The 25207-nt window shown below is 40.3% G+C and overlaps 1 protein-coding gene across 1 annotated transcript; it reads left to right on the top strand.

The window, feature by feature from the left end:
- The first annotated feature begins 841 nt into the window (after positions 1–841).
- On the top strand, positions 842–24182 carry LOC114590696 (myosin-1B). Its single transcript, XM_028717083.2, has 40 exons — positions 842–880; positions 1081–1128; positions 2685–2926; positions 3056–3199; positions 5028–5184; positions 6089–6116; positions 7047–7164; positions 7248–7340; positions 7480–7543; positions 7638–7736; positions 7829–7932; positions 8022–8160; positions 9837–9955; positions 10045–10194; positions 10874–11044; positions 11441–11744; positions 11899–11963; positions 12290–12377; positions 12460–12577; positions 13155–13278; positions 13363–13499; positions 14402–14657; positions 15313–15555; positions 15664–15840; positions 15926–16071; positions 16173–16263; positions 16352–16741; positions 17467–17593; positions 18152–18270; positions 18825–19021; positions 19768–19951; positions 20044–20209; positions 20536–20660; positions 20917–21225; positions 21319–21522; positions 21939–22064; positions 22156–22326; positions 22421–22525; positions 23016–23111; positions 23894–24182. The coding sequence occupies exons 3-40, from the start codon at positions 2723–2725 to the stop codon at positions 24044–24046; spliced, it is 5811 nt and encodes a 1936-aa protein (XP_028572916.2). The 5' UTR covers positions 842–880; positions 1081–1128; positions 2685–2722; the 3' UTR covers positions 24047–24182.
- Positions 24183–25207: the final 1025 nt, after the last annotated feature.

Here is a 25207-nt window from a genome sequence, read left to right as displayed (position 1 = left end):
TTATTTAGCAAATGTCTAGCCTGTGTATGTCTCCTAGCCTTATAAACTGTGTTTTTGCAACCAGATGCTTGCTGGAGCAGCCAAAATGAGAGTATCCCTAAACATTTTTAAAGGCGGAAAAAGCACTCATTTAATCTATAACAGTACAGTATTTCACAGTTAACATTCAGTGGTGCTTAACATATGTATTTGGTGTCTGGCAAGCAACTGTATTCAGTATCTGACAGCACATGACAAATTACACACAGTGGTGTTTATTTAATGATGTTTGATAGCTCACAGCTTGCAAAATTTCATATGTGATGCTTGCCAAAAAAAGAACATATTTGACTAAAGTACTGACATTTCAATACTTCAGATGAATTTGAATTTTCCTAATCCAAACTTGAAAAAACTAAAATTGGAAAATTTAGCAAATTTCAAATCACTACAAATATTTATTTCAGCTTCACTATGCACTCACCAGCCTTCTCTTCTCTCCTTACCAGTTAAAACATATTTACTGCCATTCATTCTATCATAAGCATATGGGTTTCCTTTGAGCAATATGTTGCACTCCCACTGAACCCTAACAGCATCAGATGCATATATTTCTCTCCTCTACCAGAACACAAAACTGGTATCAGGATCAGACCACAATATATAGGCTGCCACCCACTCTTCCCTCCTCTTGTCAAATTATTTTTAGATTGATTCATGGAGCTGAAAGATCTAATTATATCTGTTCGCGTCAAATATGAATGGAAATCTTGCTGGGAGTTAAGGCTGCCAAAAAGGTTTTGACCGAAGAAAGAAGAGGAGGCTGCTGTGTATGCAAATCACTTCCTATATAAGTAGTCTTGGGACCAGCCTCTCATGTCCTTGCACCAACAGCTTAAAGGTAAGAGTGTGAGAAGCTCGAGTTTAAAAGGAATAGAATCCCACCCTGAATTCTTCACATCCCAGTACATTCCTGCTGCATTTGACATTTCTGAGCACAGATAGCCTGTGTCAATAGGGATTTAAAATCTGCCCATCAGTTGCTACTCTATAATTTATTACTGGACCTTTGATAAAGGATCTATCATTTTTATTTTACAGTATTGGGCAGCTCAACCCTGCTTTACAGTCCACCTGATACCACACAAGGTAAGACACTGATTTATTAATTCCCTGGGGAAAGTCAGATACATGGTAGGAAAGGATCTGCATGTTTTTCAGTGGGTTAATTGCTTCCTCCCAACCTTTATGGACCATGTATAGCTATATCAAATTTTGTTATAAAGCTGCATTCCACTTAGCAGGAGGAAGTCAATTTTGGGAACTGGCCTTGAATATACTGATTCTTTTACTATCCCCTCTAATAGAACATCTGCCTTAGCACAAACCCATGGGTCAAATTCTGAAAGGATGCACTGTGGTAGGGAATCACAGTCTGCATCATGCCATGTTTGCATAAAGGCCATAGTCTATATGGCTGTATGAATAATTTTGACATGGGGTTCTACTGTGCAGGGAGCACGCCAATTCCTGCTGAAAGTTGTATGGTTTCTAATTTAATTGGAAACATAACAGGTAGCAGTGTAGAAGGGCTGTAGCTCAGTTGCAGAGCGTCTGTTTTGCATACAGAAGGTCCCAAGTTTGATATCTGACAACTCCAGGTAGGACTGGGAATGTCCCATCTGAAACCCTGGACAACACTGTGGACAATACTGACCTAGATGGACCAATGGTTTTACTTGGTATAAGGCAGCTTCCTAAATTAATCCTGCTTGACAGAACCTTTTGCTTGTTGGCACACGAAAGGACACAATAATACAGTTCAAGTTACAAACTCCTGTAATTCCAGCATTCAAGTTCTTAACAGAGCGGGCTGAAGTAACTCATTCTGGATGAGTCTGTAGGGGATGAAATCTAGTATCTGGTGTACAGAATCATTTTATAGAGGGATAGTTAGCTGTCTTGTAATAAACAGCAGTCTTGAGGCACCTTAGTCTATTGTGCACTGAAAAAACAGTAAAGTGTAAGCCACTTGAAACTAAAATGATAGTCTTTGGCTAGTTATAAATATAAGATACAAAAAGATAACAATTATTATTTGTATATTTACGAACCCCCTTTTGCATCTTAAGACATAAAAGCTAAAATAGTTTTAAAAACAGTACAAATCCAACTGGAGATAGGCATTTAATTCTGTTTTTAATCAAAATAATATTATATTCTAACTCATATCATAAGAAAGAAAACAGTAGCCTTGCTCTGATAAGCACAGTCTCATCACTTTAATCTTCTTCCTTATTGGCTACAAAAAACGAATTTATGTGATAATTTATACTCTATCCTTCAACTGCAGTATCAATTCCTAGGGTGGCTTACAAAATATTTAAAATGACCAAAGCAAACAATAAATCAACCAACCAACCAACCAACCAACCAACCAATAAGGTAATTTGACCCTGGAAGTTCCTTCAGCTTCTGCAGTTTATATAATCCGGTGTAATGGATGACTGAACAAATTCCACAGACCTGAAAATATCTAGATTTCAGGATTCAGAATCTATAGGTGCCAAGTATATGGTATTACATATGAAAAGTAGGACCTTGGTTAAGTGCCAATGGAGCTGGATGTAATGCCAAAGGAAAAGTTGTATATTGGACGTATGTCCACATTTTCTTTACATGATTCATATTTTTATTTCCTTCAGCTTTTTGTTTGCTGAGCTGCGTGCTATAAACCGCAGTCATGTCTTCAGACGCGGAGATGGCCATCTTCGGGCCAGCTGCCCCCTATCTACGAAAGCCAGAAAAAGAGAGAATTGAGGCCCAGAACAAGCCCTTTGATGCAAAGAATTCAGTCTTTGTGACAGATCCTAAGATATCTTATGTGAAGGCCAGTGTCACAGCCAGGGAAGGAGGGAAGGTCACAGTCAAGACGGAAACCGGAGAAGTGAGTAGAAGGAATGCATTGTTAAAATTGCCTCATCTCTACTTTTTAAGATGATATAAATTGGCCTTTTGTTTCATTGGCGGTCTGTCCTATATTTGTTCATCTTCCCTTTAATCCTTTCCCTCCCAGTCTGTAACAGTCAAGGAAGATCAAGTCTTTTCTATGAATCCTCCCAAATATGACAAAATTGAGGACATGGCCATGATGACCCACCTCCATGAACCTGCTGTCCTGTATAACCTCAAAGAGCGTTATGCAGCCTGGATGATCTATGTAAGTATATTCTGAAGTAACATGCCTCTCTCTTTTTATGGTGGAACTAGATTTTAATATAGGGGTGAGGAAGTCTGTGGCTCTCCAGATGAGACTCTAACTCCCAGAAACTCCACCTAGCATGATCAGTGGACAGTGTGTTGTAATACAGTTACCGGTATATTTGGAGGGCCACAGGCCGTTCTGACTTTGGGGCAGAAGTCCAGGGTCCCTCGCTGCAGAATGCCCTCCAAGTGCAGCAGGGCTAGCTTACCACATTTTGAAGTACATGAAGTAATGCACGTTACCATCTAAAGAAGCAGCCTCATAAGACCAATGCCTAAAATTAGCTAACTGCACTTCTGGCCACAGGTTTCCTACCTCTGCTTTAAGACCTCCCAAAGATCACTTTCTTCTTTCACACCACACAACCATGTTAGGTTTCTACCTTGTATCAGTTAGCCAGTTTGTATTGCTCTTTTGTGGGCAAAGTAACTACAGTGGTACCTCGGGTTACATACGCTTCAGGTTACATACGCTTCAGGTTACAGACTCCACTAACCCAGAAATAGTGCTTCAGGTTAAGAACTTTGCTTCAGGATGAGAACAGAAATCGTGATCCGGCGGCGCGGCAGCAGTGGGAGGCCCCATTAGCTAAAGTGGTACTTCAGGTTAAGAACAGTTTCAGGTTAAATACGGACCTCCGGAACGAATTAAGTACTTAACCCGAGGTACCACTGTATTAGCTGCCAGATCCTATATTATGTTCCTAGTGTCTTGTATCAATCAAGGACAGGAATGTGGCAAAAGTCTACTCACATACAGTGGTACCTCGGGTTACAGACACTTCAGGTTACAGACTCTGCTAACCCAGAAATAGTACCTCAGGTTAAGAACTTTGCTTCAGGATGAGAACAGAAATCACACGGAAGCGGCGTAAGGCCCCATTAGCTAAAGTGGTACTTCAGGTTAAGAACAGTTTCAGATTAAGAACAGACCTCCGGAACGATTTAAATTCTTAACCAGAGGTACCACTGTATTTGATTCCTTTTCTTTTCTCTTCTTTTCTCTCTTCCCTCATTCCCCATGATAAACATCCTATCCTAAGTAAATATCCCTGTATCCTGCTCAGCTCAAAGTTCCTTAGTTTGGGAATTATATACAATTGACTCACAATTTCTGCAGGAGTTACATTCTGGGAGGTTGTTCATAAAACCAAAATTGTGTATAGCCAAAACAACCCTGAAACTGCCCCCACTTTACTATCCCAACCTTTCTGAAGCCAGTGTGCCAAGCATGCCTTGCCTCCCAATGAAGGCAAAGAGCATCTAAGCTCTCCATCTTGCTTACTACGCTCTGAGAGGTCTTGGGTGGCCCCTGCAATATCCTGTCAGAGCCTTTCAGAGCCTGTGTGAGACCTTCCCCAGAGCCTAGTAAGCAAATTTGAGCACTTAAAAGCTCTTTTCATGCCAGGAAAACCTGCTCCAGGAAGAGCTTTAAAGCAATCTGCATTATGGGCATTTAATCTGTGTGATTTCAGCTCTCCGGTCACCAAGTATGTAAATCTGCAATTGTGCAAGTTAAATTTGTACAAGTTGTGAGCTAACTGCATTTTAAACTCTATTGGGAATATTAGAAAAATCAACAATAGGCTCCTCTGTTGGCTAGCAAGGCCGCTCTTACACCTTAATAACTGTTGATATATACCATTGTTGGTAGTACTGTGTATTTTGGGTCTATGGACCATAATAAAGCTGTGTGTGTGTGTGTGTGTGTGTGTGTGTGTGTGTGTGTGTGTGTGTTACAATAGACAGGATAAAACAAGCTAGATACGTTTTTCTTCTTCCAGACCTATTCAGGTCTCTTCTGCGTCACTGTCAATCCATACAAGTGGCTGCCAGTGTACAACCCAGAAGTGGTATCTGCCTACAGAGGCAAAAAGCGTCAAGAGGCCCCTCCCCACATCTTCTCCATCTCTGACAATGCCTATCAGTTCATGTTAACTGGTGAGTATATGGATCTCTTTGAAAGAGCGAACATTTTCTCAAGAGAAACCTTAATAACTTTCCTAGGAAATGTGGAGGTCTGTTAAGATAGCATATAGAGCAGCAATAGAAAGCTGGCTCAAAACAAATCAAGAAGTTCCCTAATCATGCTAATACATGTAGTCCAATTCCTGCTCAAAAAGTAACGTTGGCTCATTTTTTCACCAAAAAGGAATACGAAACTTAAAAATCAACAATTGTTGACAAGAAGAAAAAATACCAATATTGCTGAAATGTGATTCCATTTTTCAGTGTAAATAAAGAATATTCAGTTTGACTTTTAGAAATGAATGGTTTCATATTTTATTCTTACTGGGGAATTCATTCCTTAAACAAAATTCATGCAGAGCTATTTATAATTAATACACACATGCATAAATGGCACACACAGTTTTGAGAGTCATTGGGAAAAGCAATGAATATGCATTCAAATTATGGAAAACTAATTCAGTTTCCCATTGCTACAGATATTTCATCAAATGGTTTCCACACATTTCTAAGCATACTTTGTAGCCATAGAAGCTATATACTTCCTTAAAAAAAAATAAAAATCCCACAAGCTGTAAAAGATACAAAAGCTGTAAAAAATACAGATGACTGTATTTCGTGTGCATGGCTGAGCTCCTCTAGCATCATAGCATATACACAATCTGGGCTTTGCCCTGCATATTTCTTACCTATTATGACCTGCTTGTATGCAAGCCACTGCAAGTTCTTTAATAATTACATGCAGTTTCATCCTAAGCATGTTTGTTCAGAACCAGGTCCCACTGAGTTTAATGGGACTTTTCCTCAAGTTAGCTCACACTGAACCATAGCTGCACTAAATTAATAACAAGTTCTTTTTTGTTATATATCTTTCCAGATCGTGAGAATCAGTCAATCCTGATTACGTAAGTTTATTTCCTTAATGAAATCAATGCTGACTTTGTGATACAGTACAACAGACAATAAAGGAATTTTGTCAAAACTACCTTATCCTACCTGGGAGGAAAGATTCAATTACATGTATAGTCCTCTTAAATGCTGGTACAGTAAATCTCCAGTGATCTAGTTTTCTGAAAGTTCTACAGTTGCATTATACAAAATTTCAATTTTATTTCTATAGAAGAGGGGCATTTATCTGACCCCCAAGCTTCTTAGTAGGCTTTGAAGAACATGTGCTGCTTGCTGGCTATTCCTCTCTAATATTCCTTTCTAATAATATGGGGTAATGGCAGGGTAATAATAATAATAATAATAATAATTTATACCCGACCCATCTGGCTGGGTTTCCCCAGCCACTCTGGGTGGCTCCCAACAGAATAATAATAAGAATAAGCAACAAAACATTAAATATTAAAAACTTCCCTAAACAGGGCGGCCTTCAGATGTCTTCTAAAAGTCAGATAGTTGTTTATTTCCTTGATATCTGATGGGAGGGCATTCTACAGGGAGGGCGCCACTACCAAGAAGGCCCTCTGCCTGGTTCCCTGTAGCTTCACTTCTTGCAGTGCGGGAACTGCCAGAAGGCCCTCAGAGCAGGACCTCAGTGTCCGGGTTGAATGTTGAGGGTGGAGACGCTCCTTCAGGTATACTGGGCCGAGGCCGTTTAGGGCTTTAAAGGTCAGCACCAACACTTTGAATTGTGCTCTGAAACGTACTGGGAGCCAATGTAGATACTTCAGGACCAGTGTTATATGGTCTTGGCAGCCACTTCCAGTCACCAGTTCAGCTGCCACATTCTGGATTAGTTGTAGTTTCTGGGTCACCTTCAAAGGTAGCCCCACGTGGAGCGCATTGCAGTAGTCCATGTAACGCTCTGATATGTGTTTGATCAACAGTGGAGAATCTGGAGCTGGAAAGACTGTGAACACGAAACGTGTCATCCAATACTTTGCAACAATTGCAGCCACAGGTGACAAGAAAAAGGATGAGCCGGTCGCACAAGGCAAAATGCAGGTAAGCTTTTTGTTAGAAAGGATGAAATGTGCATTTGCTGCAATCTCTATATAATTAATCTTACAATAATACATACATTGCAGGGTACCCTTGAAGATCAAATCATCAGTGCCAACCCCTTGCTGGAGGCTTTTGGAAACGCAAAGACTGTGAGGAATGACAACTCCTCACGTTTTGTAAGTCTTCTGCAGAATCTGAACATAGTAGTTGGCTTTCACTTTTTTAAGGGTGGTCATCATACAGCAAATCTGTAGTAATGTATTTGCAGAATCTGCCTCATAGGATTTGTAATTACATGCCTTTTCTTGTTTAAAGGGTAAATTCATCAGAATCCATTTTGGTGCCACAGGCAAACTGGCTTCTGCTGACATTGAGACATGTAAGGGATGGGATCTTTCTTTCTCTCTCGCTCTCTCACTTGCTTTCTTTTTCACTCGCTAGTTTCTTAATTGGTTGCTTCTGTTTCTTGCCAGATCTGCTAGAGAAGTCCAGAGTTACTTTCCAGCTGAAAGCTGAAAGAAGCTACCACATCTTTTATCAGATCATGTCCAACAAGAAGCCAGAACTGATTGGTAAGAGGCATTTGCTATAGTGGCTGTTGCTAAAATCTTGCGCTGATGCTGGATTATGCAATGGATGAAAATCTGTGCTTCTCCTTATTCAGAGATGTTGCTGATTACTACCAACCCATACGACTTTCACTTTGTGAGTCAGGGTGAGATCACTGTTCCCAGCATAGATGATCAAGAAGAGTTGATGGCAACTGATGTAAGTAGCATGAACAAGTGAGTTTTTTGGCGTATCAACTAGAGGCAATATAAAAAATATTCACTTGCACATCTTGATTCAATTGTCAGAGTGCCATTGACATCTTGGGCTTCAATTCTGAAGAAAAGACAGCCATTTACAAGCTAACTGGAGCTGTAATGCACTATGGGAACATGAAGTTCAAGCAGAAGCAACGTGAGGAGCAGGCTGAGCCAGATGGCACTGAAGGTATTTACAGAATTTGCAATGGGACTATGAGCAAAAGCCTTCAACCAAAAAATGCCCTTAATCCTCAGCTGCTCCTAACTTTCACTTGAACAGCTGAAGTCCAATGCATAAGAATGATAGCCTAACGTTACAGTCCGATTAACGTTTACCTGCAAGTTTCATTGCCTTCAATGAGGATTAATTTTGAGTAGACGTGTCTAGCCTTATACTATTTTATATTCATTTTCTTGTCTAAGTCAAGCCAGAAAATGTTTGAAAAGTCGATACAATCTAGAAATTTGAACAACAGTGATGGAATTTTGGTTGCCATAGTCCCGCCAAATCTATCCCAACTAATCTCTTAGCCACATTACGGTGACAAACATAGGAGTCAACTCTTAGGGGCTGAGGTCCCTTTGCCGCCCTCCCATAAAGTATTTGAAGGGGCTGTACACAACAAAAAAAGTTAATGGGCATTGCCATTCAAATGGTGTGCACGTGGTGCATTTTGGGATCAATTATGCAGGGCATTGCTTACCCAGCCCCAGCCCAACATCTGATTCAAGTTGACACCTCTAGCGACAAACATGTAGTTTTAGCTGATTAATTTGCTATTATTTTATTTATTAAATTGGTATACTGTCCTTCATCCAAGGATCGCAGGGTGGTTCCCAGCATAGAAATACAAAGTGAGAACACAAAACTTATAATAAAACAAAAACAAACCAATAACTCTTTTCTCCCAAACACATTTAAAAGGTCATAGAATGTTAATCAGCAAAGGCCTGCTTACAGAGAAACACTTTTGCCAGGCGCCTAATGATATAAACAAGGCAAGCCTTCCTAGGCAGAGTATTCAACAAATGGGGAGCCATTGCAGAAAAGGCCTGTTCTGGACCTCTCATGAAGAAAGCACACAAAGAAGGGCCTCAGATGATGACTGCAGAATCCAGATAGGTTCATTATGGGGAAAAGCAGTCCTTGAGGTATTGTGGTCCTGAGTCATTTAAGGCTTTATAGGTCAAAACCAGCACTTTGAATTGGACCCAACCACTGCAGTCAGGCCAGGATTGGTATTATTATTGTTGTTGTTGTTGTTGTTGTTGTTGTTGTTTATTTTATCGTTTATACCCTGCCCATCTGGCTGGGTTTCCCCAGCCACTCTGGGAGGCTTCCAGCAAAATATTAAAAAATAATAAAATGTCAGACATTAAAAACTTCCCTGAACACGGCTGCCTTCAGCTGTTTCCTAAAAGCCGTTTAATTCTTTATCTCCCAGACATTTAATGGGAGGGCTTTCCCCTTTTGCCACTGCCGAGAAGACCCTATGCCACCTTGCTCAAACCACCTTGCTCCAGAGAACAGCCTAACAGCCAAATTCTGTACCAGCTGAAGTTTCTAAACCATCTTCAAAGGCAGCTCTACATTAGTAGTTTCCATGTCATACACCAGGAAGTTAATTTGTGTTTAGAGAGGCAGACCTATTCTTGCTTCTAATCACTGAAAAATCAGTCACATCTGTATCTGTATCTGAAAGTATTTTACTACCCTGCTTCTTCTATTTGTATTCCTAGTAAGATCTGTAGTATTTCTAGCAGTATTTCTATACAAACAGTGTTGTTTATTCATACATTCATCCAATGTAGAAAATATTATATATTGGGCTCATAAGCCTTTCCTCTTATCTCTGTGCTCAGTTGCTGACAAGGCTGCATACCTCATGAATCTCAATTCAGCAGATCTGCTGAAAGCTCTGTGCTACCCCCGAGTCAAAGTTGGCAATGAGTTTGTCACCAAAGGCCAAACAGTCCAGCAGGTAATGATCTGCAGTACAAAACTCATGGTGGATGGACTCCACTTCGTTGCTCCACTTATATGCTGACTGCTGTCATTCTATTCTTATAGGTGTACAACAATGTTGGTGCTCTGGCTAAGGCTGTCTTTGAGAAGATGTTCTTGTGGATGGTCATTCGTATCAACCAGCAGCTGGATACTAAGCAGCCTAGGCAGCACTTTATAGGAGTGTTGGACATTGCTGGCTTTGAGATCTTTGATGTAAGGAAACAGGGCCTTGATGGAACAGTGTGAGAACAGAGATGTGGTGATTCTGATAGTCACAGTAAAACCTTTAAGCAATTAAAGAGTGTAGTTCAATAATGTTCTCAATGCAAAAGCAATGAAGGAGTGAAATTGTTTCCAAGCCGTTAACTGGAGAGGATGCCAGACACAGAAATATTTGGCAGTGATAAGAAATTGTAGATATGATTTGGTATGAAGAGCATGGTTCATAAATCCAAAGCATCTCTGGAGCGAGACAGAGTGTAAGCAATGTATCTGAAAGCCCTGGAAGCAGTACGTTCAGTGAATATGCATGAATTTGGGCTCAGCAAAGGAGAAAATAACGAGTAGACCTACATGTATGTCCAAAGTTCGTTTCGGGGGCCAAAACCAGCCCGCCCAATCCCAATTTTACTTTGGGGTAAAATTGTAAAAAACAACTTTGGTCGGCCCTCACGCATGTTCACTTCATCAAATCTGGCCCTCTTTGAAAAAAAGTTTGGGCACCCTGTGATATGACTTTAAATTACTGTCAAGAACTGTAAAAAAAAACAACCATTAATAATTGCAGAAACCTGAAGAGATGTAAGGTTTTTAATATTAACCATTAGAAAACTAGAATGAAGAATACTGTTAAACATGGTGGTCTCTTATACGATATATTTGCACTGTCTAGTTCAACAGCCTGGAGCAGCTGTGCATCAACTTCACCAATGAGAAACTGCAACAGTTTTTCAACCATCACATGTTTGTGCTGGAGCAAGAGGAGTACAAGAAAGAAGGAATCGATTGGGAGTTCATTGACTTTGGAATGGACCTGGCTGCCTGCATTGAACTCATTGAGAAGGTCTCTTAAAAATTACTTGTTTAGCACATGTGTAACTGCAAACAATCCCTGTTTTAGCAAGGTGCTTAAGCTTATGCTTAATTATAAAAATGAATAGCTCCATAATAATAACAGAAATTGTGATAATGCTTTTGTCTAAATTTCATGCAGGACTATGCCATTTTACTAAATGTGCACTATGAATAGTTCACTTTTACTGTCAAATACTAATTACATTAGTTGGTTAGAGTGTGGCACTGATAACACCGGTGTTACAGGTTCAATCCCCATATGGGACAGCTGCATGTTCCTGCATTGCAAGGGGTTGGACTAGATGATCCTCAGGGTCCCTTCCAATTCTACAATTCTATTAATTTAATTTAGTAATTTTACTTTTACTCTCCTTGTTCCCTCCAGCCAATGGGCATTTTCTCCATCCTAGAAGAAGAGTGCATGTTCCCCAAGGCAACAGACACATCTTTCAAGAACAAGCTCTATGAACAGCATCTTGGCAAATGCAAGAACTTTGAAAAGCCCAAACCTGGCAAAGGGAAGGCTGAGGCTCACTTCGCCCTGGTCCATTATGCCGGCACTGTGGACTACAACATCAGTGGATGGCTGGACAAGAACAAGGACCCCCTGAATGAAAGTGTAATTCAGCTCTACCAGAAATCATCTATGAAGACACTGGCTTTGCTATTTGCTGACCGCCCTCCAGAAGGTAATTCCTGCTGCACTTTGCAATTGGCTTATGAACATAACCCATAATTAGCAACTTAAAGAGATGGTTGCTTTAAATTCTAGTGGTATATGTTTATGTAATTCATTGAAGGATTTTAATTTCATTCATGTGTTTTATAATTTTTATGTTTTAGAGGGTGCCAAGAAAGGTGGCAAGAAGAAGGGTTCCTCTTTCCAGACTGTATCTGCTCTCTTTAGGGTAAGCACAACTTCTGCTTGTGAAATGGGGAATAAACTTGCTTTAAATCAATGTCTTTTTCCTAGCTTATATTATGATTTGTCAAATCACAACAAAAAAAGGGAGAGGGGAAAAACATAAACATGAACATAAACGAGATCAATATGTTCAAAATAGATTATCTACAAAGAGTATATTTAAATATCAAAATCTATATATCTATAGTTATATCTTCAGCAGCTTCCAATGTCAAAGAGGTGGGCTGTGTCTCAGTTGAAAATTTGGCTTCTTCTTGTGTATTAAACATCTTAAACATGCAGGTAAAACAAATATTTCTGACCTCACAGGAGAATTTAAACAAGCTGATGAGCAATTTGAAGAGTACCCACCCTCATTTTGTGCGCTGTCTCATCCCCAATGAAACTAAAACACCTGGTAAGACATTTTAGTAAACATTCTTCGAAAGAGAAGGAAATTCTACCTTGTAGTGTTAATCCATACTTTAATGTTCTCTAAGGTGCCATGGAGCATGAACTTGTATTGCATCAACTGAGGTGTAATGGAGTGCTGGAAGGTATCAGAATTTGCAGAAAGGGATTCCCTAGCAGGATCATTTACGGTGATTTTAAGCAGAGGTCTGTATATTCCATACTATTTTACTATTATGCTTCTCAGTTCTTTAAAAATACGTTTTCAATACAATGCAGTGTAATCCAAAGCACTAAGAAATAAGTCCCACTAAAGTAAAAGTAAGTGTAGTTAGGATTTCAGCCTTTGTACATGTTAAACTTTTAAGAATGCTGAAAATCAACTAAGAACTCACTGATGGATGATTAGTGTATGTTTATATTGAATGTGGTTGAGAGAACTGGGATGAAATAATAAAAAGGTATATCAGGGATAGGCTGTGTACTTCCTTAATAGCTGTGTACCTCTCTGTACAGCAATGGAACTTCTTATATTGCATCAGCTTGCAGCAGCATAATTAGATAAGCTGAAAGGCCACCTGCAGTAAGATCATGTTACTAAGAAACATCTTTTCAAATGTTCATCATGTTTAAGAAAGTTTCCCTAGACATAAGTTTTACTTCACAGCCAAATTCAGTTTTTAATCTCTTTCAGATATTATTCTGTAACAAAAACAATTGTGGAAGTTAGTGCTAGTTATCATAATACTTTGGCAAAATAAAAACTGTAAGCTTTTCTCAACAGATACAGGATATTGAATGCAAGTGCCGTCCCAGAGGGACAGTTCATGGATAGCAAGAAAGCTTCTGAGAAGCTTCTCGGTTCTATCGATGTTGACCATACCCAATATAAATTTGGCCACACAAAGGTAAAATTACTTTTTATTACAAGACTGTAATATTTGAGTTTGTTGAGATAGTGATTAATACTTTGTAATATTTTCTTTTCCCAGGTGTTCTTCAAAGCTGGTCTTTTGGGTACTCTAGAGGAGATGAGAGATGATAAGTTGGCACAGCTGATTACACGCACCCAAGCTGTTTGCCGTGGTTTCCTGATGAGAGTGGAGTTCAAGAAAATGATGGAAAGGAGGTAGAGTTTCATAGTCTGTAATAGGACTCATTGCGTGCCCAGGAAGAGACTCCCTGGCCCCAAGAGACCACCAGAAGGAATAATGACTCGTGACAATGTTTTATGGAATAAAAATTGGCCACAACTTTATCAAACCTTTCAGATGTAGGAAGGCCTTAACTTAGGCACTGGGCGTGTATCCCTCCCAGCCCCCAGCTGGGGGAACTGGAACTCCTCAGGGTGAATGGGATATGGGACATGCACAGCAAGATGCTTGTGTATGCTGGCAGCCCATATCCCCACATGCAGGGGAGTTCACTGACAAACTTTCAGTGTATGGCCAGTGACTCCCATATATAAACCCCTTTAAGAGGGGACCCCGGAATTGCCACTGAGGGAGGGGGGTGGGTCACCACTTCACCCCCCCCCCCATTTAGGGAAGATAGATTAAAGGATTCCACCCAAGGCCTAAAACCAACAATGCAGGGAAATTCCTTCCCTGCTCTTCAACAGCAACCACCCAAAGACCGTAGCAGCGCACGCTAAACATTGTCTAATGCTTTTTGCAGGTTAACGAAAGGGAGGGTTGGGTGGGTGAAGCTCCAGAGCCGCCTCCTATTTAAGCAACTGGCCCCACCTCCCTGTGGTGCTGATTGGCTGAGGTTTGGCGGGAACCTTCAATGACTAGCACAGGGAGGCGGGCCAGCCCAAACAGCTGGTGGGTCCCATGTGACTGGGGTGCTGTGCACGGCCCCGCAAAGGGCACCCACAAAGGAAGGTGTCAGCGCTCATTATCAAACTGGCAATGAGTCCAGTTTGATCATGAGTCCATCAACACATGCAGGTTTAATACAGATTAAGCAAACTTGAAAACAAATTTTATTTTGGAATCATCCTTAAGATTTACTTTGCTTTCTTTACAGAGAGTCTATCTTCACTATTCAGTACAATGTCCGCTCATTCATGAATGTGAAGACTTGGGCTTGGATGAAGTTGTACTTCAAGATCAAACCTCTGCTGAAGAGTGCTGAGTCAGAGAAGGAGATGGCCAACATGAAGGAAGAGTTTGAGAAAACTAAAGAAGATCTTGCCAAATCAGAGGCCAAACGGAAGGAGCTGGAAGAAAAAATGGTGTCTCTGATGCAAGAGAAGAATGACTTGCAGCTCCAAGTCCAATCTGTAAGCATCAATGGTAACATTAAATGTTTTTGTCCAAGTGACTCAATGCCTGACAGATATAGACTGGATGCAAGAATTCAAAAAGTGCCGAGAATTTTTGGACATAATAAAACTTATTTAAAAAGATAATTATAGATATTAAGTATACAATAAAGTGCAGGAACAAGGAAAGATAGAAAGGGAGAAGAAAAACCCTCAGTTCCACCTCTTCATTTTTATTCATTACTTTTATCCCACATTCCTTTCCTTTGCCTGCTAACCCTTGCTTCCACACATGTCTCTGTCCACTTCCTCCTTCAACCCACTACTTAGTTTCTCCCCTCCCTCCATCCCGTGCTCATGTCTCCACTAGCTGCCTTCTCTCTATCTTCCCTATGCTAAACTTCACTGCACACCTTATTAACTTCTTCCCTTGTTCAATGCACCCCTTTTCTGGTCTGTTAGCAAAGGCCAAACTTCCCAAAGTCAGAAACAGATCAAGTTTCCTCCCTGGCCCCTCCCACCCACACAGTTGCATATCAATGTGCAGATTGTCCTTGAATCCCTGGTAAAGGAATTTTATCAAACTTTTGCTTACGTGGTGTATGTCTCAACTAAAAACCTGCTTTTTAACAAGGCGAGAGAGATGCATTAAAAATATGTTTTCAACCTACAGGAATCTGATGGCTTGGCAGATGCAGAGGAGAGATGTGACCAGCTGATCAAAACCAAAATTCAGCTAGAAGCTAAAATTAAGGAGCTGACTGAACGGGCAGAGGATGAGGAGGAAATGAATGCTGAGCTGACAGCCAAAAAGAGGAAACTGGAAGATGAATGCTCAGAGCTGAAGAAAGACATTGATGATCTGGAGTTAACACTGGCCAAGGTGGAAAAGGAGAAGCATGCCACAGAAAACAAGGTAATGATCACAATGTGCTCAGATCTTTAACAAATAGTCAGAATGTGGTACCATATTGTCATTCCAGGGTGGAATGATACATTGAATCTGTTTGTTCATTTCTAAAAGGTGAAAAACCTCACTGAAGAGATGGCAGTCTTGGATGAGAACATTGCCAAACTGACCAAGGAAAAGAAAGCCCTCCAAGAGGCCCATCAACAGACCTTGGATGACCTGCAGGCAGAGGAGGACAAAGTCAATACTCTGACCAAAGCAAAGACCAAGCTGGAGCAGCAAGTGGACGATGTAAGCACCAACACATGCAGAAGAATAACTGTGGGGTGAAAGTAATATTAGAGTGACAAAGTCTTTGTCCCCTCTTTGTCTTTAGCTTGAAGGGTCCCTGGAGCAAGAAAAGAAACTTCGCATGGACCTGGAAAGATCCAAGAGGAAACTTGAAGGTGATCTGAAGCTGGCCCAGGAATCCACAATGGATTTGGAGAATGATAAGCAGCAGCTGGATGAAAAGCTTAAGAAGTAAGTATGGTTTACTGTCTAGAAGACCTTTTGGGAGCGCTTTATGGCACCCAGTACTCTTAGAATTTGGCTGAGAAAACCTTGTGTTTTGTTATGAAAAGGAAAGACTTTGAAATCAGCCAGCTACAAAGCAAAATTGAAGATGAGCAGGCCTTGGGCTCCCAGCTTCAGAAGAAGATAAAGGAGTTACAGGCAAGTCAAGCACATATTGACTCCATCATATGAAAATCAGTTCATCGGGGAAGACTCTGAGTGTTAATGGCTGCTTCTCTTTCTCTAGGCCCGTATTGAGGAACTGGAGGAGGAGATTGAAGCTGAGCGTGCATCTCGGGCCAAAGCAGAGAAGCAACGGGCTGATCTCTCCAGAGAACTTGAAGAGATCAGCGAGCGTCTGGAGGAAGCTGGTGGGGCAACCGCAGCTCAGATTGAGATGAACAAGAAACGTGAGGCAGAATTCCAGAAAATGCGCAGGGACCTTGAAGAGGCCACTCTGCAACATGAAGCCACATCGGCTGCTCTCCGCAAGAAGCATGCAGACAGTGCAGCTGAACTTGGGGAACAAATTGATAACCTGCAACGTGTGAAACAGAAGCTGGAGAAGGAGAAGAGTGAGCTGAAGATGGAGATTGATGACCTTGCCAGTAATATGGAATCTGTCTCTAAATCTAAGGTATTGTACTTCAGTGCATTAGGGAAGGGATGCAAGAACTGCTGCATCATCTCATAAGCATATGGCACATGTTTTTCTAAGAGCTAAGCTGCCAGAACATCTCTAAACCTGACCTTAGGCTAAAGCTGAAGCAAAGTAAGATTGTATAGCATAAGCAAATGAAGCAGTACTAAAAACATATTCTGGATGTCAATAATTACTTGTTAAGGTACACTTTATATGAAAAATGGGCAATATTTTTAAAGATTAGACTGTAAAACGTCTGCCCCTAAGTGTACAATATTTAATTGCTGCTGGGTAGTCAACGTAATTGATAGATGAATTAATTAGGTTTTTATATATTTTATTACCTATTAAGAAACATTCCTCCACTGTTTCATGAAATTATATTGTGTGTGTTAATATACTGAAGACTTTGTGTTCAAAGATTGTCTATAAGAATCTGACTTGAGGAAGGCAATCAAATTAATAGATTTCAGCACAATTATTGGATTTTAGCTATTTGCAAAGTTTGTAATTTCCATGTCAAATTGTGCCAAACTTCAGAATTTGATTTAAATGTATGCTGTCATTTACTTAGGCTGCAATGAAACTTACATTTGCATAAATACAAATTTATAAATTATCCGTATTATTTTCATAGTTTTACTTCCTTTTTAAAGAATGTTCTTACTAATATATCAGTTTGAAGACTATTTCAATGTTTTTCCAATTGCCCATTTCAGTCAGCTCTTGAGAAATTATCCCGCTCCTTGGAAGATCAGCTGAGTGAGGTTAAAGCAAAGGAGGAAGAGCACCAGCGCACAATTAACGACCTGACTGCTCAAAGAGCACGTCTGCAGACAGAAACAGGTAAGGCACATGACTGGTTAGAAATTACACACTGTAACACATTATATACACTGTGAAAGTTGTTTGTAAATTCTCGTAAGAAATGCAACTTGCAGCTGATTTTAACATCAAAAGATTACAACACTGAAAATGTGAAGAATAGCATTATTCAACACATTACGTGGTTACTGTATCAGGGTTGTGTCAGAGAGTGGCACGTGCTCTCTAAGAAAGTGCTCTCAGCCAAATGTACAGTCTCTTCTACATTCAGATCATTCCACTTTTTGTGAAGTTCTAAACTAAGGAAACTTTTCACTTCTACATCCGTGGTGCAAACTCTTCTGATTTGAGTACTTGTGTATATCACAGCAGGAAGAAAAGTGAAAGTGTATGCTCTTCTCAATTAGTATTTGAGGAGTGTGGGGTTTATGTGGCATTATGTATAACCTCAGATATGACTGTATAGCTAATTTTATTATTTTTAAACTTCCAGTTGTTCCAGTTCTTCTTGAGTACAGTTTTTTCAGTCAACTTTATTCCAGTCCTATTAAATACTCTATTCTCTTTTGCTCTTCTCAGGTGAATTTGCTCGCCAAGTAGAAGAAAAAGATGCCTTGATTTCCCAACTTTCAAGAGGCAAGCAAGGTTTTACTCAACAGGTTGAAGAACTGAAGAGGCAACTTGAAGAAGAAACAAAGGTGCTGTTTTTTCAGTGCTGTGTTGCAAATCCTGAACGCTGCTATACAGGGCTAAAGTGTTATGGAAATATCTTAGAAATTTTATTCTTTTCGTTTAAAAATTATACCACCTTTTATCCTCCGTCTTTTATCCTTTGAGTTGCTCAAAACAGTTTACAGTTCAAAAGCAACCATAAAAGCAACAATAATCCAACCATCAAAACACAAATTAACAAACTAAAAACAGCAACATTGTAAAGACAAAACCATATGTAATGAACTGATATTTGAGCTGTACAGCAGTGTCATGGAAATAAATCCCCCCCCCCCAAAAAAAAATTACTTAGGCTAGGGATGGGGAATCTGTGTTCCTCCAGGTGTTGTGGGACTCCCATCATCCCTGACCATTGGTCATACTGGTTGAGGCAATGGGAGCTGGAAGTTCATGGGTTTCCCATCTCAGATTGCAGTCCTAAACATACTTGCTAGGCAGAAAGATCCACGGAACTCAGGAGACTTAACTTCACACACAAAAATCTAGGCAAATCACTTAACAAATATTTTAATTTCTCCAGGCTAAGAATGCATTGGCCCATGCCTTGCAATCTGCTCGTCATGACTGTGACTTGCTCAGGGAACAATTTGAAGAGGAACAGGAAGCAAAGGCTGAGCTGCAACGTGCCATGTCCAAGGCAAACAGTGAGGTTGCCCAATGGAGAACCAAATACGAGACTGATGCAATCCAGCGCACTGAAGAACTAGAAGAGGCCAAGTATGTTGGGGAGATTGAGATAAAAAGTGTTATTCTGCTACAAAACGTTGCAATGTTTTTGACTAGGAATTCAAAAATTGCAACTCTCCATTCTCGCTCGGAGTGGTTAAGAGACTGCTTGCTTGGCAACATGCACCCCGGGCCGCTCCTCTGCTGCTCTGGGCTGTCACAGCAGCCCTGTGGCCCGTTCCCCAATCTGCCAGTGACACCATTAGAAGTGTGAGCAAAGTGCCCAGAGAGAGTGGAGCACTCAAAGGGGAGAGAGAGAAAGAGAGAGTGGGTGAGAGTTGCAAGACGAAGGAAAAGGGAGGGAGGGGCATAAATGACGGTGAGGCGCACCAATATAGCTCCTTGCCATGGGTACAAGATCATCTGGGTATGCCTCTGTTCTCATTCAGGAAGTCCCTTTCCTGCCAGCCAATCAGTGAGGGTTTGGAGGCTTCTAGGCCACCAAAGTAGCACTCACTTCTTCACCATCAGCCAGGCCATTTCATTCCTACACAACACTGATTCAGGGTTCTGTGGGTACTTAGCATTCAAAGTCCTCACTGGGCTGTTTTGGGGGTTCTCCCACAAGTTCTCCCCAAATGTTTTTTATACTTCTGGACACCTTGGGGTCCCCTCCTTCTGTCCCTCTATGATGTCTGTAACAGAAGTTATGCAATGCCTATGGTAGGATAATAGACCTTCCTGCTTACCCAAGCAGATTCATGCAATTTACTACTGACTTTTTTATCTTCTTCAAGGAAAAAACTTGCCCAGCGCCTGCAGGATGCTGAAGAGCACGTAGAAGCTGTGAATTCCAAATGTGCTTCCCTTGAGAAGACAAAGCAAAGGCTACAGAATGAAGTGGAGGACCTGATGATTGATGTGGAAAGGTCCAATGCAGCCTGTGCAGCTCTAGATAAGAAGCAGAAGAACTTTGATAAGGTATTTTTGGACTTTTTTTTTTTTATGAACCTATTGCATGAAGTTCTCAGGTCTAATGAATTCATTGCTTATTTCTTGGTGGTGTTTTGCAGATTCTGGCAGACTGGAAACAGAAATTTGAAGAAGCCCAGTCTGAACTGGAAGCTTCCCAGAAGGAGTCTCGCTCTCTCAGCACAGAGCTCTTTAAGATGAAGAATGCTTATGAAGAATCCTTGGATCACTTGGAAACCTTGAAGCGTGAGAACAAGAATCTCCAACGTAAGTTAATAATTGTATATTCTAAGAAGCAGGTTTAGAATACTATAGGCACAAAACTGAGAAGCTATGTCTTACTTCCAAAGAACCAGCTGAATCATATAACTTCAAACAATCCTTCTCCCTGAGTCTAGGACAGACCCTGGTGTCCATAAGGTCATGCACTGTGTGTGCAGAACAACTAATCTATTCCACAAGGATGAGCTGGAATTAAAAAATAAAGCACTTTACCCCTCACCCCCATCCCACCCTAAAGCTGTGTATCATCATCCATATTACAACAACTAAACTATTCATCTATTTCTCTTTACTTTGTGTAAAACCAATAGAGGAGATTTCTGACCTCACGGAACAGATCGCTGAGGGCGGAAAGGCTATCCATGAATTGGAGAAAGTGAAGAAGCAGATTGAGCAAGAGAAGTCTGAACTGCAGGCTTCTCTAGAGGAAGCTGAGGTACACACACACATATATATCATTCTTCTTAGAGAAAACAGGATAAAAGTATTTTGTTCTATGATACAAAACACTTAAAGAATTACTAACAGTGTTAACAGAATTGTGATGGACACTTCTGTTTTGCTGTTGACTGGAGCAAAGAATGCACAAAATATTTCCTTTTAAAGTTGATGTCTAATGCATTTTAATAAAATGGAGAGGGGGCACTTATTTTAGTCTATTATTAATAGCTAATATAAATGGCTTTCTTAAGGCCTCACTGGAACATGAAGAAGGCAAAATCCTGCGCATCCAACTAGAGCTCAATCAGGTGAAGGCTGATATTGACAGGAGAATTGCAGAGAAAGATGAAGAAATTGATCAGCTGAAGAGGAATCATCTGAGAGTAGTAGAGTCCATGCAGAGCACACTAGATGCTGAAGTCAGGAGCCGGAATGATGCCCTGAGAGTAAAGAAGAAGATGGAGGGAGATCTGAATGAAATGGAAATCCAGCTGAGCCATGCCAACCGCCAAGCTGCTGAGGCATTAAAGAACCTCAGGAACACACAAGGGCAGCTTAAGGTATCTACAGTACAATGCCACGCAGTTTAAAGTGAAATCCTGGAATTGCCATGTTATTAAGGACTTTGTGTCTCATAATAATTTGTTTGATAGGATACACAACTGCACTTGGATGATGCTGTTCGGAGCCAGGAAGATCTGAAGGAGCAAGTGGCCATGGTTGAGCGCAGAGCTAACCTTATGCAGGCTGAGATTGAGGAGCTCCGTGCAGCTCTGGAACAGACAGAGAGGGGCAGGAAGATTGCAGAACAGGAACTTCTGGATGCCAGTGAGCGTGTGCAACTTCTTCACACACAGGTAAGCTTCTAATATGTAATGTGCCCCACCTCTCATTAACCAGTAGAGAAGAGCAGGCTGTTTATCTTGGAGAATGTTCTCTTCCATCCTGCTCCACCTTTAGCCATATTACTTGAAGGAAACAAAGCTATGCCTAAATAATCTTTGCTTGCTCTTATACAAAACGTCTGTGGACATGATTATTTAGCTTATTTCTCTATTATTAGATTCTATTATATCATAGTATGGTATGCATACTATGATATTTCCATTTCATTTGAAACTCTGGGGATTTAGGAATAAGAAATCCCGGGCAACTATTTGAGGCAGAGCTTCATTGAGTTCATTTCTAAGTAGATGTCATTGTTTCCTGCCTTTTAAAAATTCTGTCTTAGCTGTTTTAAGGCAATTTTTCAAATATGTTTTTCCCCAAACAGAATACCAGCTTGATCAACACCAAGAAGAAGCTTGAAACAGACATTGCACAAATCCAAGGTGAAGTGGAAGAGACTATTCAAGAAGCCCGCAATGCAGAAGACAAGGCCAAGAAGGCCATCACTGATGTGAGTTGGAGGGAGTTTACTTTTGAAATCTGAACCTTTATACACTTGGTATGGCTGATTTCTTGAACTGGTTTGGCAACTTTATTAATAGGCGGCCATGATGGCTGAGGAACTCAAGAAGGAACAAGACACCAGTGCCCACCTGGAGAGGATGAAGAAGAACTTGGAGCAGACCGTAAAGGACCTGCAACACCGTCTTGATGAGGCAGAACAGCTGGCAATGAAGGGTGGCAAGAAGCAGCTCCAGAAACTGGAGCACAGAGTGCGTATTCCTCATATATCTGTAGTCTTTATACATTTTGAACGTAAAGAATGCAATGGAATGCAAATTCTCCCTTCTCCTGTGCCTTCCTCAGGTACGTGAGCTGGAAGCTGAAGTTGAGAACGAGCAGAAGCGTGGTGCTGATGCTATCAAGGGTGTGCGCAAATATGAGAGGCGGGTCAAGGAGCTGACCTACCAGGTGAGGGTGATAAATGTTTTTTCAATAATACAGTGAAAGAAATGCTACTGATGTTATTGAACACTCAAACTGGAAATGTTTAATAGTAGTGAAATAGAGTGAGAGAAATTCTTTTCAAAAATATTTTCTTCATCAAAGGTTTGTAATGGGGTAAATTACATGAACTCTTTATTTTCCCCTATTACAATACGAGCAGCTCCATCATATCATCATATATCATCACTTATATCATCATAAACATGTCACTGCATTCCCATGCCCTGATATCCCCAACCAACCAAAAATACGGCCAATGCACAGCCCCATGCCAAAAAAACATTAATAGCTATTCATTTCCTCTTAGCAAGCCCTTAACCTCTCTAATCCATGGAATGCTCTCCCACAACACATAGTGCAAGTTTCACTCTAGAAAAATATATTATTTAAGAAAATCAAACTGAGGAATGAATTTTAAATTATATAAACTCACTTTTTTCTTCCATTTGTTCAGTCTGAGGAAGATCGGAAGAATGTTCTGAGGCTTCAGGATCTGGTGGACAAACTGCAAATGAAAGTGAAAGCTTATAAGAGACAATCTGAAGAAGCTGTAAGTATTGCACTGAAGATGGAACAATGGTTACATTTCAAATAAATCTGATTATATTTACTGTAATGAGTTTCATTAAAATGCCTGTGGGCCAAAGTCCTAAACAGTGGCACATTATCTGATACTACAAATAAGGAAAGCAAGAATCAAAAGGAAACTGTGAAATGGAAATACTAATTAAGTAATGAACGCAAGAATATTGCCTAACACAAATATGGAGAATATCATTTTTAAAAATGAGTTGTAATAATGGAGTGGATAGTTACACTTTAACAATTTTGACTTATGTGTATCTGTCATATTTTTAATTGGGAGTCTAGACTAGATTTCTCATAATTTTTTCCTTGACAGGCAGAAAATTAAGAACTGAACATTTTCCCAGCATGGAGAAAACTATATGTTGAATCCAGACTTAATTAAACTTAGAGGAGACCCATTGAAATAAATGAAACTTAAATTAGTCATGACTAACAAGACTCAATGGGTCTACTACTTAGGCAGTCTTGCTAGCCTGGTTTATATTTTAAAACTTGCTAGGATTATAGGGATTATTATTATTATTATTATTATTATTATTATTATTATTATTATTAATTTATACCCCACCCATCTGGCTGGGTTTCCATAAATTGGTGCCTACAAACTTGTAACAATAGTTAAATCACATAATCACATAATGAAGAATCAAGACATTAGCATCCTGCTCCCAATCACCTGGTTATGGTTGAAATAAAAGAGAAGTTGAATTTTTAATAATATGGTTTTCATAATTTTATTCTCAGGAGGAACAATCCAACCTCAACCTCTCCAAATACCGCAAGATTCAGCATGAGCTGGAAGAAGCTGAAGAGAGGGCTGACATTGCAGAGTCACAGGTCAACAAACTGCGGGTGAAATCCCGTGATGCTGGAAAGGCAGTCAAAAGTGAAGAATAAGCATGTATAGAAACTTCAAGGTGACTGAAGAAATACACAAAATGTGAAGCTCTTCATCACTTTGATGTGTAATTATTGTTTGTTCTGTCCTCGGTGTCTAGGAAATAAAGACTGTAGAAACCTTTGCATACATAAAAATGTGCCATCCTTTTTGTGAATCTCACCCTCCTGGTGTTATCTCAAGCTTTTCCTCATCTGGTGGGTCTCCAAAGTGGTGAATAAGATTAAGTGAGCACTTAGACTAAGATTACCGGTAATGGAACCAAATAAAACAGTTGGACATTATAAATCCTCTGTGAATCTTCTACAGTACAGAGAAATTTGGAGGAACTGATCCCTCAAAAGAGATTTCTCCTCAGACTGACCACCCACCCAGTGACAGCTGGTTCTAATAAGTTCTGACAGGAATTTGCTTTTACTCCATGCAGCTCTTGTTTAGGTAGGCCTTCTGGCTCTTCCTCTCTACAGAGGCCTCCAGATATGGTTTTCAAGGCCTGACACTTCCAGATAATTTCCTAGGAAAATGTATCAAAGGCAAACAGTTGAAACACATAAAATTTACTGCTTAGGCTTATGTTGAAGAGAAAGTCAATGTTAAATGAGGAAACTATTGCGAAAAAGGGGTGTAGGATCTGATGCCCCGGCCATAAGAACAGTACACTGCAGTTTTACTACTCATTCTGTTCCCACAGGAAATCTGGTAAACCAGTTCAGAGGGGGTGGGAGTGATTGGATTGAAGGTACAGATCCCTGACAGAATTCTTGGCAGTCTCACTAAATTACAGCTGCCAGGATAATTTGGGGAAGCCATGGCAGTTAAATGGGGGTGGAACTAAATATAATTTGTTATTGAGGGTATATTCAAACGGATAAAAGTTAGAAGCCATCTTTCTTCCACATGGAGAGCATACCCTCCAACATTTCTCCACTGAAAATAGGAACGTCCCATTCCATAATGATCATTTTACTACAGTATTTACTACACACATCCACTCTGGGCAGCTTCCAACTTATATAAAAACATAATAAAACATTAAACAAAACTTCCCAATACAGGATTGCCCTCAGACAGCTTGGGGGTCAGATAACTTCATACCCTCCAATATTTCTCCAATGAAAGTAGAGACATCCTAAGGAAAAGTGGGACATTCCAGGATCAAA

Source organism: Podarcis muralis, chromosome 2 (assembly GCF_964188315.1).
Source record: "Podarcis muralis chromosome 2, rPodMur119.hap1.1, whole genome shotgun sequence".
Lineage (NCBI taxonomy): Eukaryota > Metazoa > Chordata > Lepidosauria > Squamata > Lacertidae > Podarcis > Podarcis muralis.
This window is presented reverse-complemented; position numbering and strand designations above follow the sequence as displayed.